The sequence below is a fragment of the Corella eumyota genome, chromosome 4 (assembly GCF_963082875.1).
Source record: "Corella eumyota chromosome 4, kaCorEumy4.1, whole genome shotgun sequence".
Taxonomy (NCBI): Eukaryota; Metazoa; Chordata; class Ascidiacea; order Phlebobranchia; family Corellidae; genus Corella; species Corella eumyota.
Window position 1 is genome coordinate 15,820,714 of NC_137493.1, and position 13,983 is coordinate 15,834,696.

Here is a 13,983-nt window from a genome sequence, read left to right on the forward strand (position 1 = left end):
ATGATTAAACTAGGACATCATGTGGTGTAGCAAATGTTCTTACCACTACACCACGTTGCCCGTTAAGAGTATCTTTTTAACAATACTTGTATTTGCACCTAGCAAGCTATTTAAATTAATGATTAAAAGTTATATTGACAAATAGGTGTATTTAAATGCGAATATATAACATAAGGGAAGTTCAAAAAATAAGTGCATTTACAAATAAGCAAAAAACGGACTTTTCTAAGCAACGGTAAATACATGTAGTTGTATAGTATATATAGTTACAGCTTTAAAGGCAGTGTTCAATTGGGCATATATATCAAAACTTTTGTAGTAACAAAAAAAGGAAAAGTTTAATAAACTGTAAGATTTCAAGAATGAGTTCCCGCGTCAACTGTTTCATAATTTGCGCGGAACTGCTCGGAATCAGGAAATTCGCGGAAAGAGGCGGATTCCGACTTTTTGTGCCGCAAGCTACTACCGTGTAAGGAAGAAGCACGAACTTCTGTCCTCACTTCGTTGTTTTCGCCCGTTTCCTGCCTCATTCTGTCACCAAAATATTCACTGACAGACACACCAGGCAAGGGAACTTCGTTGTTAGCCTGATTATTGCGAAACTGAAAACTAGTGTCCAGTCTTTGATTTTTCATGATCTCAAAAGTTGCTAGCGCTCCATAAAGTGCAAACAATATCTGTACAAAGCCTAGAGCTGTAAGAAGGCCATCTGCTACATATTTTTGCGAAAACGTAGTCTGTGATATGCAAGTCTCATTAAGTGTAGTGTTAAAGCAAGGACCAGTTTGTAAGATGCTAGCTCTACCCTGCGCATACCCAGCAGATACTAGTTCGGTGATTGATATTATGATCAGGACTATAGACAGTAAAATGCATATAAGGGACAAAACAAAAAACGCCTTTATCTAGAAAGACAAAAACGTAAAAATTTAAGCTAGTTATTTAAGTAAATTCCTCTTAAATAACAGGTAATATAAATACAATTAATACAAGTATTTATATACAGAAAAGCGCCATTAATCTTATTAAATATCACAGAAAATTAATGTCTAAAACAATTTTGGTAAATTTTCTTAACATTTACTTTAGCAATTTTATTCTAACTGTAATTTTGTCCTTGTTTAACATAGAAATTTAATGTTAAAAAAATCTTGTTTTATTTACTGTATAACGACGGCGCAGCTCTGATCGTGACGTCACAACGCCTATTCCCCCGGTAACAACAACCTACAAAACATTCATAATTGGGCATTAGTGATCAGTGTTTACATAGAAATGTCAAAATATTTTTAAAAAAACACAAAACAAGTAATTAAATTGCCTTAAAATATAGCCAAAACAATATGATTCTTTATTTAGGAGCCTATAAAACGTAAACTGTGAAATGAATTATGTTTTGGGCAATGTAAAAGTCATGATACATGTTTAACTAGCGGTTTGGTTTACTGCTTTACAGCACCTTACATTACAACCAAATGTTTTAGGTTCGATTTCTAATAATTCCAATTACAAATAACTCTGTTAAGGAGAAAACAATTAGCAGCATAATAATTTGGTGATACTTTTTTGTCAATAACTTCGAAAACTGACAAAGTCAACTCTAAACTGGGTCGAAACAACAAAAATTATTTAATATTTAGGCTGTGAAGTCGACCTTTTTGTATGTCGAAAAAAAATAAAAAGCAGTCTTACCACGAGGCCAACCCAAATGCCAGCTCCAATTTTGGCTCGAAAAAAAACGTCAAAAGCGACAGAGCTTGCAGAAAGGTCAAATATTCCCATACAGCAAATAAGAAAACCTATTAAGAGATAGGTGAAACCCACTCTACAAACAAAACGTATTTTACAAGAGCGTTTATAGCATATAATAAATATTTTAATATGTTTCATTTTAAATATTCGGTAGCTATATAGTATTTGTAACTTATGACGTATGGATTATCAAACGTATTTTTTTGATTAATTAACAAAAATAATAAGAAAAACGTAACATTTTTCACAATTTAGATCACCTAAAGGTATATAGACACATTTCAGCGTTGATATTGTATTTTCTTGGCATTTCTACATCGATATATTTTATTTAATTAAGCCCTTCAGGGCATTTTCAGTTTGCGTTTTGTATATTATAACTTAACCACGCGGTTGAAACTAAGCGAAAGTCGTTTTTGATATATCCGCCAATATAATTAATAATAAACAACTATAATGAGGCCGTATGGAAATACGTAGTACCCGTAATAACCGCATAGAGTCTATGGTTTAAACTTTAGCAACTTTATTATTTGTATTAAAACCCTAACTGTGTGAAAAGGGATAATAACATGGTATTGTGTTCTCGAAAATACAGTGTTCATTCAACTGTTATATTTAACTATTGTATAAAAGTTCTATAGAAATTTGCAGAGCTGTATAGCATGTATTTTAACGATATACTTTAAAATTTCTTCACTGCGTTATTATACAATTGCTTGTTTATTTTAAATTAAAAAAAACTTACAACTTATATTAGAAACTTACCTTACGATTCTAACATGAAATAGCTTATGAGGGATCTCGTATACTGGGTTAGCAGGGTCGTTATGCATCGTAAACTTATCCAATTCCAACCTTACAAAACAACTTTATACCGTATACCTACAAAACTAAAATAAATTTAGATTTTGCAACTTTGTTTCAAATTTTTTGATATTTTTTCTTATCTAGTATGCAAATATATATATTTCTATGTACATAAATGAATTCCAATCTAAAAACCGCGTTGGTAAAGCAATTAAACTCAAGAAAAATAAAGTATCTGTGTGCCTTATAAAGGGCGCCTAAGTAAACGAACTAGCCCGACAATCTTAACAATATTGTTCTAAGACTGTTACCCAAGACCTAAAAAACACTCTGTACTAACGTAGAACGTAGAGAGAAACTAGCAAGGCCTAAACAAACTGAACGGGCGACTGGAAAAAAACGCGTTTCACTGAAACGGTTGATTAGCCTACATGAAGGGAATGAATAGAAAGTGAATGGAAATACCCTTACCGTAGATTACTGTGGGTTTAGCCTTTTACTTGAAGGTCTTGCGTAACCTAGATTACATGGTAATAATGTTGTATTAGGTAAGGTATTTTGTTTACCATTTGTTTTGATGATAATTTAAGAATGTGTTTATTAGCCGATAAAATATCAAATAATTTACAGAAAATAATTTTAAAGATTGTAAAATTTTAATAAAAATTTAAGATCAAATATAAATTTTTTTACTCTTTTTATTTTTTTAATTGTTTTGTATTTTATATATTATTTTAAGCGTAAAAGAAATATGTAGTGTTATTGCTACTTTTGCTTTACATAATTTTTTAAATTTTTTTATAAATCTGTCTGTCTGTATAGTTTAAATCAATTTTTAGAAAATATAATAAATATTTTACAGTTTTGAAATAACTGTCTTATAAATAAATTATTATACCTTAAAATTTAAATTAATTTTATCATATAAAACTTATTTTTGTTAAATTAATTTATGTTAAGTAGATTTTATTTATATAATACTATTTTTATAGAAATTATTTTGTTTTTATTTAAAATTAGAAAAAAAATAAATCCATGGTCGAGTAAACACACGTTCTTGCTTTGTTTTTGTATTTTGATTGTGATGTAATAAAGTTGTGAGTTGCAAACAAAGGGGGCAAAAACAAAATGTCTTAGTTACGAGATTTCAAAAAATAAAATCTTTATTTTGCAAATAGTTTTAATTTCTGTGCGTTTTTGGCAAAAAAATTTAGATAGTCAGTTAAAAAATGACCTAATTGCTAATTTAGTTTAGTAGTTTACTGGCTGACTGTCAGACTGTCAGATAGTTTATAATTTGGTCTGCCTAATGTTACGTTTTTAAATTTATAGTTTTTAAAACTACGTTCCGTAGGTTGAAAATTTTTAAACTATTTAATTTATTTGACATACTGTTGAATTGCAAACTGCCCTACAGTCTGACAGTTCTAGCAATTCTGACAGACAGACTGTCAGACTGTTGCATTAACTGACTGCCAGACTGCCAATTAACTTTTTTATATTTTTTGTTTTTGTAGTCGTTAGTTAATGCCATTACATAAAGAGGACAAAACTGCCGTGAAGGCACGACATTCATTTGCATCACATGCAAAGTCGGCAGGTAATCTAAAAGCAACAAATAAATATGTTTATATATTTTAAATATTTAATAAAATTTAGTTTAGCTTAAAATATTCAATTTAATATTTTTAGAGTTAAATAAAGTTGCATCGTTAGTAGAAAAAAAAAAGTTGCCAGTTTTTCTGTTTCCAGACAAACTTTTATTTTATTTGAAAGACCAATCCACTCATAGAAGGGTTTTAACTATTTATAATCCCTACGATTTTATCATCTCATTTAAAGGTAAAAAATAATTTACTTTTCTAAAATAATTTCATATTTTTAGAATTGTAGAATAAGATTTTTAGTTTGTAAGCTTTGTTAACAATTTTTTTCAGTGAAAATAACTTATTTTTAAAAAAAATTTTGACAGTTTGTGTTAAATATAGTTGCCAATATCTGCCAATTGGAAAAATGATTAGCATGAGTTTAAACTATTTATAGTGCCTCACCCAAGGGCACTAAAACATGGAAGCAGTGGGGTTTGAACTAAGGACCTTAAGTGGTAAAGCCAAAGGATCTATTCACTTCAGCATGCAGCTAAATATATTTCAACAGTTTAATTCTCCATTTTTAGTACCTATCTTTGATTTTGTTGTTGTTGCAATATTTAATAACCATGAAATTTATTGCAGTATTGTGCACCTCACCCCAAAAGTACACAGTACTCGACTCAAAGGGGAAAATACAACCACACTGTTGTTCGGATATGTAAGTTTACATAGTGGAAAGTTAATATATTTATTTGTGGTGACATATAATTTTATGAACCTAAGTTTTAACTTATTTTTTAACACAATATTTTTATAGCTTTATACTTTATAAAAAAGCATGATTAAAATTAATATTTTTTTGTATATATATTTATTTTTTTTTAATCAGAAATAAATTCAATTTTGTATATATCTTAATTTTTTAAAGACTTATTCGTCGCACTTGTTTTAACACCGATTACTTGGAGACAGTCGATAAATTCCGAGTTGATATTTCATATTCTGATTCAACCCAACTTTCATCAAGAGATTTCAGTGTTCTTGGTAGCAAAGAAATCCCTTCTACTTTGCTTAAAGGACTTCCTTCTACCAAAGTTGAAGATTTCAGACCTTCTCAATCTCAGAATTGGATTAACCCAGCTGAAGTTCAACAGAAAACTACAGGTTAAATAAAGAGTGTTTTTGTTTGTTTATATAAAAACCTAATAAAAATTAACAGTTCTCTTTAACAACAATATATAAGAGATTTTAATTTTTATTAATTTATTTGGTCAAAAATGTAGTACTTGTTAACAACTGTTATTTTTGTTCTATAGTTAGCCCAATAATAAAAATAATAATAACTCCAGTTGACTTACTGTTTTTCTATTTTGTTTAATGCCAAGTGCACCCATGCCATTTATTTCATATAAAATTTTGTCATGGTTTTTGCCTTTGCCAAAACCAATATTTGTATAATAGCCTTTACCATGGTCCATGTGTAAAGGTATTGTTATTCCTATTCAAGTAAATAGGCCTTTGTGAAATATGTTTTTTATTTAAAATCACTCAAGCTTATAAACCTGTTTTTTCTCTATAGTAATACGGCAATTACCTTAGCCATTATAGTGCAAAAGTAGGCCTGTTATCAGGGGACTATGTATAATGTGGATTGATATTACTATAGGAAAATAAAGAGTTTAAATTATTAGGTGCTAATATTGAGTTATTAATTTTTTAGGTGAAGTTTTAAGTGGACAGTGGTTGTTAATTTTAATTGCAGTTTTGTGTTTGTTTGCCCTTGCAGCTCACACAAAAGGACAAGAAGAATCCAACAGCATAATCCCAATCATTTTTACACTTACCTCAAGCCAGAAACTGATTGCTGCTTATATTTTAGGTAAGTTTAAGCAATTTTTTTAAGTGTGTACTTATTTTTTGTAAATATAAAAAACTCGTTATATATATATTTTAACTTTTTGCCCTTATAAAACAATAAACATAGACATTGATATTTTTTTATTTGTTTTACAGGTTTAGTTACTATGGCAATATTTCGTCCATACTAAAAACAAAACACGAGAAATAACGAAAAAAAATGTCGCGCACTTTTGGAGTAAATTCTCCTGGTAGAAGAAGTAGGAGATTGTTGGAGAGTGGATATTATATTCCAACTGCCCTGACAACAGAAAACCAAGATGGTGATGAAGATATTTCAGACACTGATTCAATTGACTCAACTTCAAGGGTTTTGTCGTACACAGAGGCCTCCCCTCAACATAGGAAATTCAACACAAGACGCCGTCGAAACGGGTCAGGGTCTTCAGCACATGGCCATCCCGGTCTTGAACCTTTGGTGAAATCAAGATCTGCTGTAAGAGCTAAGAAACAAGTTACGAAGAAATCAACACACATTACGACTTCGAGTTTTAACGCCAAGTCTGAAGTTGTCATGGGGTCTATATCAGCACCAGTCGTTAACTCCGAAAGGAATGAACGTACTTTACAGTATTTGTATGGTCTTGAGACAGAGAATGCCGAAAATCAGGCACACCCTTTTGCTTCAGGTGAAGTTAACGCTGCAAGGAGGGTGCCACGGCAACAACAAACGCAGGTGGATCATAGTCCGTTCAAAATTCCCTCTTCTGTAGTGAGGAGTAGCCATATGAGCCACTCTAAAATTTCTGAGGTAAAATTCCTCATCAAAAAATGCAAAAGTGGCTAAATTTTTTTTTGTATATATCTTTATCCTCGATGTGGGAAGGTCGAATGATTGATTTAAACATAGAGTAACATCAGTTACCCCGACCCAGTCTTGAGTTGCCTTTAGCAGTTTGGGATATTATAGATTTTAAATGCCCAATAATTATGCTGCCGATTAAGTGCTGGCTCAGCAGCAGTTCAGCGCCTTACTCAAGGGCGCTACAGCATGAGAGCGGTGTGGATTGAACCCACAACCTCATGGTGGTGTAGCAGGTGTTCTTACCACTACACCACGTTGCCGGTAGTGGTAGTTTGTATCAACATATTACCTGCTTAAGATAAATAATGAAATATAAACCCCAAAATTGTTATCAGTAAATTTTGAAAGTTTCTGTTTGTAATTAACTGTTCTTTTGTGTAGAACACAAGAGAATCTTTCTCAGATTTCGAGGGGGACGGAGACAAAGAATCTATGCCAGGTACGTTAAACTAAAATATTTTATTTGTACAATACATTGTTAGGTCTATACAAGGCATATATACTAGCAGTCAATGCCTCTATATAAACTTTTTGCCTTGGATTTAAAAAAATGACCATTTTTTTAGTTGATTTATTTTTCAGATTCAAAGAATATATTTGTCAAGTTACACCATGTTCTGTTTACAATTTTTAATTTTATTGCAAACTCGTTTTGGAGGTTAGGTTGGTTGTTGTACCAGGTAATTACAAATTTTAAGTTTAATCAAGTTTATATGGTTTTATAAGTCTTGTTTAACACGAAAATATTGTAAATGCGGGTAAGTGTTATAACATACAAGAAAATGTGATATTTGTAAATGCCTTCAGGAGATGAATTGATATTATTTTTCACCGAAAATCATAATCTTTATTTATATGTAAACTTAGACGTTATCAAAAATATAAAAATTTTAAAAAAGTGGTTTTTATTTTTTTAATCATTTTTGTTTGTAATTTTTTTATGTTTTTAAATTATATATCAACAAGTATAATCAGATGCTTTATATTATTAAATGTTTTTTAAACAGACTGTTACTGGGTTTATAGTTCTTGACACTTGGCTTTTAACTTCAAAAATTTCCAGCGCCAAATTTTATGCAATTGCCCGCAAAGTTGTCTGGTTCATTGGTGTCTTGTTATTAGTTGGAATTGTATACTTAGCATTGCCGAATATTGCTACAAAAAACACAGAAAGTAAAGTACAATCTACTGCCTGGTTTGCTATGCCTAAATTGCCAGCACTTTTCGGTAAGTTGATATTTTAAATTTTTTTAAAAAAATTATAAAGGCTTATGATCTATAAATTGGCCTATTAAAAACTTTTTAATTTGGTAACAAAAATTAATAGGATGTATGGATTTTGACACTATTCGGAATTATTATTTTTTTTAAATATTAACCAAAAAAATTAATTTTTTTAAATAGCTGTGAATAATGTTTATCAACCAAAAGACAAAATTGATCCTGGCCAAACTAATTATCAAGGTGAAACAGTTCAGTTTAATGTCAAAGAATTTGAAAGAAAATTACAAGTAAATCAGTTTTTAGTTTTTTAAATTTTAAAATATAAAAACTAAAAAATTTTACAAATAACTTGTTCCATTTGCTAATTTACATACAAAGTATTTTTAACTAATTCTATATTAGCAGTAACCTTAGTCATTATTCTATGACGCGTTAGTCGATCTAAATTTATCATGAACAAATTAACACTGTTAATTATATTTTATGAATTAACTTTATTTTTTAAAACCAATTATAGGAAAATTAGTTCATCATAACATAATGATATTTTATTTGTGTAATGTATGCCCAAATTAAAGGCCTTAAAAAATAAAAACTGTTGTCTGTGGTCTGTGGGTAAATTAGTGCTGGCAAATATTAAATATAAATTTACTTTTTTTTAGAAATTAGAGTTCTATGTTCAAGAAATGGAATTAAAATTGGCCGACAAGCAATCTACTACCTTAAATAAAATGAATACTTTGGAAAGCAAATATACCGATGATTTCATGAAAATTTCAAACAACCAAAAAAAGGTAAAAAAAATATTTAAAAGAAATTTTTTATTTTTTTATTAATGAATTAAAATCATTAAAAAAGGGTGACCCTTGTGCTTTGTTTAATAGATATTGACTACAGTTGAAGAAATGATAGAAAATGCCATAAATCTCAAACTAACTACAGCCAGTAAAACATTTGCAGATCAACTACAGCAAATTCAAGTAAATTCAAAACAATTTTCAATATTAAAATTCATATAAAATCTAAATAAATTAAATATATAACATAAGACCAAATTTAATACAATTTTAAACTATTTGAAAATCAATTAATTAGATTTTTGACCGGCAGCGTGGTGTAATGGTAAGAACACTTGTTACACCACACATGAGGTCGTGGGTTCAATTCCCACTGATCTCATGCTGTAGCACCTTAGAGTAAGGCGCTATAAACGGTATAAACTCCTGCTGAGCCAACACTTAATCAGCAGCATAATTATCGGACAATTATAATCTATAATATCCCAAACTGCCACAGGCAACTGTTTAAGTCGCGCGCAACTTTACCACATCGAGGATAAATATAAATAAAAAAAATTATTTATTTATTATTTTATTTTGTAGTTGACCATTGAAGCGATTAAAACTAGTCATAACGCAGCAATGGAGGAAATCAAATTAACTTTTACTGAAAAAGAAATCTCGTTAGAACAACAGAAACAAATAACATTCGAAATATCAAAACTTGATAAATCTTTGACTGTTTTAAACCTGGAATTGGAGTCACTACAAAAAGAACAAAAGTAAGAATTAAAAATAATTAAAATATGTAAAAAATATACATTTTTGTTTGTGTTTATTTATCCTTGATGTGGGAAGACTAAACATTAGGTAACATTAGTTACTCTGTCACAGTCCTGGGTTGACTTTAGAAGTTTAAGATATTGTTGATTATAATTGCCTGATAAATAATCTGTATTTGTACTTGGGAGTTTATACCTTTTATAGTATATTACCTAAGGGTGCTACAGCATGAAAGCAGTGGGGATTGAACCCAAATAAAAAACGGAATTGCCTTTTTTAAGAAATTTTTTATTTTTAAATAATATTTTTGCCAATTTTAGGACATTCCAAACCAACATAGAGGAAAATATTGGGAACAAAAATTACATTCAAGAAATTGCAACCGAAAGTTTCCTGGAGAATTTCTTAGCCCTTTTGAAGGAAGGAATTCAACCAACTACCTCTCAATCTCAAGTAAAAATCAAATTAATAAATAAAATACCTAAAAATAATTATTTTGTATATTAAATAAAATTGACCAAAAATATATGTTTTTGTTTTTTTGGGGGGGGGGGGTCATTATTAACGGGTATGTATTGATAGGGAGATTTCTTCTTTTTGCTGATTTTTAACTTTTAAGTCAACATTTTATTTTAGAAGTCTATTAATCACCGTCAACAACATCTTTCCAATGTCTTTCTTGAATGGCTTCACATTAAAGGATTTGTTCAGGAAAAAGATGTTGTTCAACTTAAACAAGAAATCAACAACAATTCGACCAAGTTTAATCTTGAGTTTAGGGACGAACTTGAAAAACGAATCAAAGTAAGTTACTTAACATAAAATTACAACATTGAGGATAAATTAAAATTAATTTTTTGACTACTTTTTGCAGCTGATTCAAAAGGACCACACCATAGAAAAGCAACCTTCGTTAACATTGCAATCGATCACTAGTTCTCATTATTCTGGTTCTACTTCAACTGTAACTGAGAAATTAGTGAAATTATGGATCCAAGAAGCATTGAATATTTACAGGTAAAACACTGTTTGTTAATTCAGAGTTTTCAAAATTCTATTTTTATCTTCTCATTCGGATATATATAATGGAAAATGTTTAATTTATAGGCCTTTAAAATATTAAAAAAATGCCATTTGTGGGGTGTGGGCAATTTGTTGTAGGCAAATTTTAGTTGAGACCACATTGCAACAGCAATTTGATAATAAATTACTTACCAAGAGAATAAAAATACTTTTTTTATTCAAACTAAAAAATACTTTCAGTAAGATAGGCAAACAACTGGTATATTTAATTAAATTTTGATTCTGTTTTAGTGCTGATAAAATAGGTCTCGGTGACTTTGCTCTTGAAACTTCCGGTGGTTCGATCGTAAACACGAGATGCTCCGAAACTTATCAGCACAGAACAGCTCTCGTCAGTATATTTGGAATCCCGTTGTTCTATAATATTAACACCCCGAGAGCTGTAATTCAAGCTGGTGTTTTACCGGGAGAGTGTTGGGCTTTCAAGGTTGGTAATAATTTAATAGTTTTTAGGACTTTGACGGGGGATTTCAGGGGATTACAAGGGTCATTTTTAGGGTTTTTTGTATGTTTTTTTGGGGGGGCTTAACTATAAGTTTTTTGGGGGCTTTTAGTCCAAATATCTAATTTGTTTGTTGAAAAAAAACAAAATCCTCAAATTATTTTAAAAGTAATGTTTTTTTTTTAAGGGGTCAGAAGGTTATGTGGTCATCGCTTTGTCTGCCCCAATTCATCCAACTTCATTCACATTGGAGCACATTCCACTTTCATTAGCTTTGTACAATAACATCTCAAGTGCACCAAAATACTTCTCCGTTTATGGACTTCAAAATTCTAATGACAAAGAGGGAACTCTGCTTGGAGCTTACACGTAAAAAATTATTTTATTTAAAGTCAAAAGGCTGACTCACAATTTGAAAAAAAGGAAAAGCCTTACACTAAAAGATTTTAAAAATTAAGAATATATTTAATTGAGCGTTGCAGATTATATTTTTATTCCAATTTATAAGCCTACAAGATAAAACTGCTGTTTGTGGTGCAAATATTAGTTTAAAGTTGCGACCATATTATGCCAATTAAAATGCTGACTGTAAGCCTTGTTTTTAACTATTATTTAAATGGCTAGTTTGACCTTTTAAATCATCTGTAGAAGATTGGCTTGTTAGTTAGTTCCTTAAAAAAAATGAATTTAATAAAAAAAATGATTTAAGGTATCAAGAAACTGGCCCAGCTATCCAAAACAACCCAGTTAAGCAGTCTACAACCAAGAAATTTAGTTTTATCGAGCTGAGAGTTGCGAGCAATTGGGGTCATCCGGACTTCACATGCATTTATCGCTTCCGTGTGCATGGAACCAAGGCTTCCGAAGATTCTTAGAAATTTTTTTTGTTCGTTCCTCAGTTTAGTTTCAAGTTGTTTTTTTGTAAACCTGATTTATAAGGCTTTAAAAGTTCTATTATACTTAAGTTCTAATACTTTCTATATATTTATAATGGCATAAAAAGATGTTGTTCTATAAATATATATTGCACATGCTTAAATATTTAAAAAAATAGGAAAATCTATTTTCCTAACTTGAACAAACTGATTTTTGATTAAGTAAGTATGTCAAAACTATTAATTTAAAAACAAATATCAGGGAACAGTGTGTAGATATCAAAATCTAGTTAAAATGGTACTTCTGGCATGTACATTTAATGCACTGTGTCACAGCAACTGTTCCTTTCAACTTGTGCATGCTGTTTTTTTTTATATTATAAAGTTGCAATTAAATAAATTTGCATGAAACGTTTGTAATTTTTTTCTATTTAAACACAACTTTAAAGAACGAAAGTTTACACATGAAGTTAACAATTTATAATACAACATATAAAATGAAATGGCACTAGGGTTATAGTAACTATTTAACAAAAAATTTGCATAATATAATAATGCTAGAAATAAGTGAATTTTTAAGATGCCATTCCTACTAAAAACCCTCCTATGAAGCCAACAGAAATGGGAGTGTTCTCTTTGATTTGCGTTTTTGCTTTTGAGAAATAAGATTGAAGTTCAGGGTGTCGTTGCTGTATATCTCTAGTGATGTCTGTTTGCATTTTTTTTGTATCTTTATCTAATTTTTTCCAGTTAATATGAATGTAGCCGGACTTATTGGCCACCTGAATAATTAATAATCCTCCGCCAACTGCCGATGCAATTCCTTTTCCAAATTTCTTAAATAAATATCCAACAAGCCTGTAAAATACTCAATTTAAACTATTATTATAATGGAAAATAAGAAGTTTTTTAAACTGTATGTTAATATAATTATATCAGTATAAGAGCACAATTTTCAAGTAACAATTTAGACATTTGGGCCATGGGTTTGATTCTTAATGATGACAACACCGGCAGTGTGGTGTAGCGGTTAGAACACTTGTTACACCATATAAGGTCATGGGTTTAATTCTCACTGCTCTCATGCTGTATAATAATTTCCTAAACTGCCACAGGCAACTCGAGACTAGGTCGGGTGACAGTTGTTACTCTATGTTTAGGTCGTGCTGTTGACCATCCCACATCGAGGATAAAAATATATACAAAAAAATCAGAATAATTGTTTAAATTTAAAAATAAAGCAGTTTAAAAAAAAATACCATCCACTAGCTCCACCAATAACAATTTGTTGTTTAGGATTGTTCAAGTCCATTATTCCTAATACTCTATTGTCTGAGGATTGAAATTTATTTTCTGTGTTATCCCAAACTTCTAATTCAGTATTATCTTGATCCGAAACTAGAGAAAATATATGACATTTTAAATGATTTACCATATTTTAATAAGGTCTAAAATCGAATTTTTAAAGTGCCAAAAATTGTTAAAACACCTGGAGCAGTCATCTCATCGCTCATAGTAATCAAATTTTAATAAAATTTGGCAGAATAATAAAAAATACGCCCTTAACTTGAATAAAAATAGGTGGTAATATTAATTATGCAATGCCTTTGTAATTTGTTTACATTTTACTTACCTCTAAAAAGAAAACAAAAGAAACTATGACCTCGCGTGGTAATGTAAAACTACGTTCGTGATAAGAAAATGATTTTAATTTAAAACATATATAACAAGAGTTTGTGTAATTTTAATGTAAAATAATTACACAATTTAGTTTTTAAGACGTAATATACAAGAAAGAGAAATTAAAAAAGCTGAGGATAAACGAAACGAAATAACAATGTCATTCTACTGACTTCAAAAAAGTTGTTTACGATTAAAATTTTAAGCGGATAAAGACAAAATTTTAATGATTTTTGATTAA

At 29.9% G+C, this 13,983-nt stretch overlaps 4 protein-coding genes across 6 annotated transcripts; 2 read left to right on the forward strand and 2 right to left on the reverse strand.

The window, feature by feature from the left end:
• Positions 1-135: 135 nt before the first annotated feature.
• LOC145750475 (uncharacterized) lies at positions 136-2,892 on the reverse strand. The gene is made up of 4 exons (XM_082566517.1): positions 2,521-2,892; positions 1,693-1,825; positions 1,165-1,227; positions 136-905 (listed from the first exon to the last, which is right to left on the reverse strand). Exons 1-4 carry the CDS (start codon positions 2,586-2,588, stop codon positions 357-359), a joined length of 813 nt encoding a protein of 270 aa, XP_082422643.1. The 5' UTR covers positions 2,589-2,892; the 3' UTR covers positions 136-356.
• A 1,197-nt stretch (positions 2,893-4,089) lies between these two features.
• On the forward strand, positions 4,090-6,202 carry LOC145750946 (motile sperm domain-containing protein 1-like). The gene is made up of 6 exons (XM_082567017.1): positions 4,090-4,162; positions 4,339-4,404; positions 4,797-4,872; positions 5,083-5,318; positions 5,875-6,033; positions 6,168-6,202. The coding sequence occupies exons 1-6, from the start codon at positions 4,090-4,092 to the stop codon at positions 6,200-6,202; spliced, it is 645 nt and encodes a 214-aa protein (XP_082423143.1).
• Positions 5,895-12,467, forward strand: LOC145749545 (uncharacterized). Of its 2 annotated transcripts, none has more exons than XM_082565337.1 (15): positions 5,895-6,033; positions 6,168-6,822; positions 7,258-7,315; positions 7,459-7,556; positions 7,884-8,103; positions 8,281-8,387; positions 8,763-8,894; positions 8,985-9,080; positions 9,483-9,661; positions 9,983-10,115; positions 10,299-10,466; positions 10,537-10,679; positions 10,977-11,172; positions 11,375-11,556; positions 11,897-12,467. In XM_082565337.1, exons 2-15 carry the CDS (start codon positions 6,232-6,234, stop codon positions 12,060-12,062), a joined length of 2,469 nt encoding a protein of 822 aa, XP_082421463.1. In that variant the 5' UTR covers positions 5,895-6,033; positions 6,168-6,231; the 3' UTR covers positions 12,063-12,467. The 2 variants fall into 2 exon arrangements, with proteins under 2 accessions (XP_082421463.1, XP_082421464.1); XM_082565338.1 differs by having other exon boundaries at positions 6,168-6,747.
• A 5-nt stretch (positions 12,468-12,472) lies between these two features.
• LOC145749546 (FUN14 domain-containing protein 1-like) lies at positions 12,473-13,686 on the reverse strand. Of its 2 annotated transcripts, XM_082565340.1 has the most exons (3): positions 13,552-13,686; positions 13,322-13,460; positions 12,473-12,920 (listed from the first exon to the last, which is right to left on the reverse strand). In XM_082565340.1, exons 1-3 carry the CDS (start codon positions 13,574-13,576, stop codon positions 12,638-12,640), a joined length of 447 nt encoding a protein of 148 aa, XP_082421466.1. In that variant the 5' UTR covers positions 13,577-13,686; the 3' UTR covers positions 12,473-12,637. The 2 variants fall into 2 exon arrangements, with proteins under 2 accessions (XP_082421466.1, XP_082421465.1); XM_082565339.1 differs by having other exon boundaries at positions 13,322-13,667.
• Positions 13,687-13,983: the final 297 nt, after the last annotated feature.